At 51.7% G+C, this 5763-nt stretch overlaps 1 protein-coding gene across 1 annotated transcript in view; it reads left to right on the top strand.

The window, feature by feature from the left end:
- Positions 1-4735: 4735 nt before the first annotated feature.
- Positions 4736-5763, top strand: part of Timp3 (TIMP metallopeptidase inhibitor 3) — a 60185-nt gene continuing 59157 nt past the window's right edge. The window contains exon 1 of the mRNA XM_008843106.3: positions 4736-5148. Within this exon, the coding sequence (XP_008841328.1) occupies positions 5028-5148 (121 nt within the window). The 5' untranslated portion in view covers positions 4736-5027. The remainder of the gene's footprint in view (positions 5149-5763) is intronic.

Genomic DNA, 5763 nt, shown 5'->3' with positions numbered 1-5763 from the left:
TGCTGGTGCCAGGCACGGAAAGAACCCGAGGCACCTACCTTCAGCTCCTAACTGCCCAGTGCTAGCAGCAGCTCTGCTGAGGGTCTGCCCAGGGCTCCTGGTGATGGGTGGACCAGGCTGTCTGTTGCTTGGAAAAGGCTATTTTGAATATAATGACTTTCACATGGACTGTGGGTTTGGGGGAAGGCATTGTGGTTAGGGTCTAGAGGGGGAAAGGGAGGGAAGCAGAGGTGCCTCCCTAGGAGGCAGTGGACGTGACCCAGGCTTGTCAGCACCTCCAGGCTGAACTTCTAGAGCCTGGCTGGGAGGAGTGGGACCGTAGCATCCCCCACTGTATTCCCAGACCTTGTCATGGCCCCCAAACTAATGATTCACAAGTGTGTGTCGCTTCCCAAGTGAGCCTCTCCCCCTCGGGCTGACATGGGGCCAGCCCAGGGGTGGAGGAGCTCGGCAGCTGCAGACCCAGACGCTATGTTGACTGAGAGCTTTGTGGCCATCAGACGGGAGGAGTTAGCTTCACCCACTCAAGGCACCCGCACCCCACTGGCTGGCGTGGATCTGTACCTCTTCAAGCTTCTCAGAGAGACTGACAGACCAAAGGTTCAGAGAATGGGTGTTTTCTGGCTTACAGCTCCCCCTAGCATTGGTCAGAGGGATAAATTCGGTGAGTTTCTCCTGGGAGCTGCCACCTGCCTAGCTCAACACCCTGGGACTGCTGTGGACCTCTGGATCTATTCAGCCATTAATGAACAACCACATTAGAGTTGACTAAATGTTGTGAAAGAAGTCAATGATGCGATGGGGATCCAGTGGAAGAAGGCTCCGCCAAGGAGGTAACAGCTAAGCTGAGGTTGGAAGGTCCCTGAGTTTAGGAGACAAAGAAGACAGATTCCTTGCCCTCTAATGCTTCCTACCCATGAGACAAACAGAAAGATGAATCAGTAAGTACAAGAGGCTCCACCAGAAACAGGACCCTGTGTCTCTCTACACCTCTGCCAGCACAGTCTCCACTGGAATTCTTTGGTTTTTCATCCTGTGACTTGGAAGAGGATAGGAGTTCAGGAAGTGTTGACTGAGAGCTGGCAGATGGTCTTAGGCACCTTTGTTTTGTGTGAAACCTGCTCGTGTGGTGTAATCTACCTTCCCTTGAAGGTCAGAACCTCTTGCCTTGTCTCTGAGAGTTTCTTCTGGAAGCTTAGACTATTTTTTTCAGCCAAGGGGCATCTTGGAGAGAATGAAGTAATGTCTTTCATCCAATAATCATGGAAATTGAGTCCTGGAGAGGGGACGTGACTTGTCCACGTGGTGGGAGTGTGACTGTTCTTAAGTCATGTTTGCAACAGGTCTCGGGTCTGGATGTGTTTCTTTTAGCCTAGCCTTCTTTTCTCTTCCAGAAGGGAAGTCTTCATGCATGTCTTTGTAAAATATGCTCAGAATGTTTTCAAACGATATTAGATAGTAATTCAGAAAGAAAAAAACAAACACACAGGAGATAGACCTCTTAATTATAGCCCTATATTGTGTTGAATCGCTCAAAGGGGGTCTATTATCATAATGGAGAACTGTTTATCCAGTGTAGGCCATTCTCCATGGACCAACTACACAGAGAGACTTGGAAACATTTTCCTTCCGATTTGAGCCTGCAAATGGCTGGGGTTTTCAAGGCCAGAGTGTAAGCAGTAGGTCACACACACCCTAGCCAGGAGGACTAAGCCTTGTGATTGTGATGCAGAGACCTAGGAATGGGTTCCAGCAACACAAACACCGCTGCCTCCATCTGACTGAGACACTGCAAGCTCCTGCACCTGTCGGAACTTTGTTTTTCTCATGCAGAAAGCAAAGATGAGTAGTGTCTGAGCTCCTTTGTACCATCTTTGAAAGTCTCCTACAGATTCTAACAACTATGATTTGATACACAGGGAGTAGACATGGCCTCACCTTCCCAAGAAACATTTTACCAAAGGGAAAAGCAGGTCAGCAGGTCATGGGTTTGAGAACATGCCAGCTGCTGGTTGAAACTTCTTCAAGTCACCCCAGATTTAGAAATCCATCATTGTTCTTAGCTATGAGAAGAAAGCAGGAGAGCTAGCATCTCCAGTTGTACCCTGAGCTCCAGGTTCAATCAATCTCGCTTGTTAAATGAACTAGAAAAAGCCCTGTGGGTACCCTAATGTTCAGACTGATGGCTGCAAGGTGCACCTGCTTGGAGGAGCCCATATGAAGACTCAAGGAACTCGTTCCTCTTTCTGGCCCACAGGGTCATGGCTAAGCTGACCTTGCAGAGGTGGGAAGAGAGGAGAGAAGATCTTAGCTTAGGGAGAAAGGAGAATTCCAACCAGAAGGCTCTCGGGGTTCTCTGAACTCCAAAAATGCTGGGTGGACCAACTTAGGAGAGAGATTGAGAAGAAATAAACTAAAAGGCAACATCACCACCTCCCAGCTGGGAAAACAATCAGCTGGCACTTGCATTACAAGGAAACAGCTGCTGGGACAGAGGCTTCAGAGGGCTTCTGTGAGGGGTCAGCTGGCTGTGCGACATGTGGCAGAAGGTAGCTGCCTGGTACTCGGTTCCAGACCAGGCTCTCTCTTGTAGACAGAGAGAAGGAAGAGAGGGCCTTAGCATGTAAGGTGCTTATGCCAAGTGGATTTGTCTACAAAGTCTCCTAAAACCTTCCACGTGACTGTGTGAGGTTCAGTGCATTGCTTAAACCCCACCAAATATGTCCTCTATCAACCTGGTTCCTCAGAGTAGCCCCAGGGTACCCATGGCTCGGCTCTCAGATGACTACTGTCTATATCTACCCTCAAGTCTCTTGGGACCCCTTTTTCTCCCCTCAGGGTGATTAAAATGCAGCGTGGCCAAATATCTCAGGCCTCCAAGGGTTTCTAGTCAGGTAGGAGAGTAATATAACTCTAGCCCATGAGACAGGGCTAAAGGAACACTGGTGTGGGGTGGGGGCAGGGAAGCAGCACTATGGGGCAGACACTTGAGAGGTAAGTAGGGACAAGTCAGAAAGACTCAAGATGAGGCAGCTGGGTTCTCTTCACTGTGGATAGAATGTTTAGGTGGGGAAGGAGTTTGCAAAATGTTCTTGGAAGTACTTGGGCTGTTGAGGCAGGAGGATCAAGAGGTCAAGGCCAGCCTAATAACAATAGCAGCAGCAACAACAAAAGACACACCCTAACAACAACAAAGTATTCTTGGAAATAGCATTTACCACATTTTCTGCTTTCGTCACACACAAAACGTCTCTCCTGTTGGGGACAGACCAAGGGATTTCTGAGAGAGAGGAAATTGCATTTTTCTCATTTGTTGTAAACTTTCAACATTTCTTTTGTGAAAGCATATGAGTCCCCTCCAAAACAGGACGAGGAGGGGGAGAAAGGGAGACAAAAAAGTAAAGAAAGATGGACAGCTCCCGCACTGTGAAAGAGTACTCTCAGGCTGAACAGTGTGCAGGAGAGCTAGACCCGGGCGCCCCCTTCCTGGGCCTGTTTCCTCAGCCAGAGTGCACACACTTTGCCCTGCTTATCCTAACTAGAAGGATAATTGTGAGATATAACAAGGTGGTTTATGCAATCCTGCTTTTAAAACCATATAGCATAGGCCAAGTGTGGTGCAGCACACCTGTAACCCAAGCACTCGTGGGGGGGGGGGCTGAGGCAGGAAGATCGCAAGTTCAAGACCAATACTGAGCAATAACATATGTACACACACACACATCAGAGTCAGATGTTACTTAAATTGGGTACTGATAGCATTGAGATTATTCACAATCCCGTTATAGTCATTTAGAAGCCTAGATAATTCTCCAGGATCTAGTTTCATTCTGCTTTTGGATCAGTTTACCCCAAAGTTCCAATTTGAAGCAAGGGTTGCTGCCTGTCACTCTCTCCTTTCTATCTCCATTCTTCAAATGAGCCCCAGGCCTTTGTACTTGCTGTTCTCCCTGTATGCTGTACAGATCGCTATAGGGCTGATCCTCCAGGGCTGATCCTCTGGGATGTCACTTCAGAGAGCCCTGTTCTTCACTGTCCCAGGAAGGCAGCACTTTCACAGTCATCCTAACCTTGGCTTGTCTCTGACCAAGCTTTAACCTGCCTTGTCTCGGGCCTGGTTTCCTAGGAGCACTAGCACCTTACAAGATGACTTTGGGAACAAGGTGAGTTTGGCTTACTCTAACATCCAGAACAGAGAATGAATTCAGTGACAAGTATCATAGCCAGCCCCAAAAGGCATATGGCTTCTTCCTAGCCAGGAGAGAGAGAGAGAGAGAGAGAGAGAGAGAGAGAGAGAGAGAGAAACACGATGCCATCTGCTCATCTGCCTGGGTCTTTCTCTAGGGAAGGTAAGAATGTAAAATTTCCTTCTAGACTTTTTCTAGCAGGCAGGGTCAAGGACTCCAGGGCGCGGGCGGGCCACCTGGGCCCCCGGGAAGGGGTTGCCTGGCTGGCTGGCTTGGTGAGAGTTGGGAGCGGATCCTAGTTAGGGTCGGAAGCGCCAGGAGGGCGGGTGGGCGTGGGGCGCCGCTCGGGGGACAGCAGTGCGCTGCTCCAGGACGCGCCCAGCCCACCCACTCGCGTGCCCACAGCCGCATTATTCCCTATAAGGATCTGAACGGTCCGGGCCGGCCCCAGGCCCCGGCCCCGCCCCCTTTTTGGAGGGCCGATGAGGTAATGCGGCTCTGCCATTGGTCAGAGGGGGCGGGCCCCGAGCGCCCCGCGCTATATCTTTGCAGCCCGGGGCTCGGCGCACAGTGGGCAGCAGGCAGGCGGCAGGCGCAGGGAAGCTTCTCCTCCTGCTCCTCCGGCTCGGGTTCCGCTCCTTCGCCCCGGAGACGTGCTCCAGCTGCCCCGGCCGCCTCGCCGCGCCCCAGCCCATCCCGCCGGGCCACTCGGAGGGCAGCTAGTCAGAGCTCAAAGTTGCCCGGCGCTCCGAGAGAGAGCTCGGGCTGCAGCAGCCCCGCCGGCGCACTCTGCAACTTTGCAAAGAGCAGCAGTCCCCGCAGCGGACGGCAGCAACGGCAATGACTCCCTGGCTTGGACTCGTAGTGCTCCTGGGCAGCTGGAGCCTGGGGGACTGGGGCGCCGAGGCGTGCACATGCTCGCCCAGCCATCCCCAGGATGCTTTCTGCAACTCTGACATCGGTAAGCGCTCCGGGAGGCCCCAGCGAGCCCCGCGCCGCAGAGGGAGACTCAGTTTCCCCCCGGGCTTTGTGTGGAGATAAACCCGCGCAGGGTTCCAGCGGCGAGGGTCCCTGCTGCTTTTGACGTGTGGAGCATTTCCCCATTCACTCTTGAAGGGGAAAGAATGGGAGGAGGAGGGTGGGAGAAGCTACTTGAAAGTTGGAACGCTAACTGAAGTGCGGGAACATTGAGGACTCGGAAAGAAGTTGTTTGTGCAGGCATAGTTGCAAAAGAAAACTTAGAGCGTTCTGAGATCGGTGGTCTCCCGAGTCCTTCCTGGAGATCCAACCCAGACCAGCCTGCAGGCTCTCCCAGCAAGTGTTAGGGAGCTTCTTGCACTGACAAGCTTGGGTGGATGGAAAGGGAGGTGGAAAACCGAGGTGAAAACTGGATTTGACCCTGTCCTCGGGGGAACTGCATTTGGGTCTTAATAGCAGGAGGGAGGCAACTGGAAGGGATCACTTATCACATAGCTGTGAAAATTCACAGGAAAGTTTTTTTTTTTTTCCTGAGAGTGTGTGTGTGTGTGTGTGTGTGTGTGTGTGAGAGAGAGAGAGAGAGAGAGAGAGAGAGAGA

Source organism: Nannospalax galili, unplaced genomic scaffold, assembly GCF_000622305.1.
Source record: "Nannospalax galili isolate Female #2095 unplaced genomic scaffold, S.galili_v1.0 scaffold39, whole genome shotgun sequence".
Taxonomy (NCBI): domain Eukaryota; kingdom Metazoa; phylum Chordata; class Mammalia; order Rodentia; family Spalacidae; genus Nannospalax; species Nannospalax galili.
This window is presented reverse-complemented; position numbering and strand designations above follow the sequence as displayed.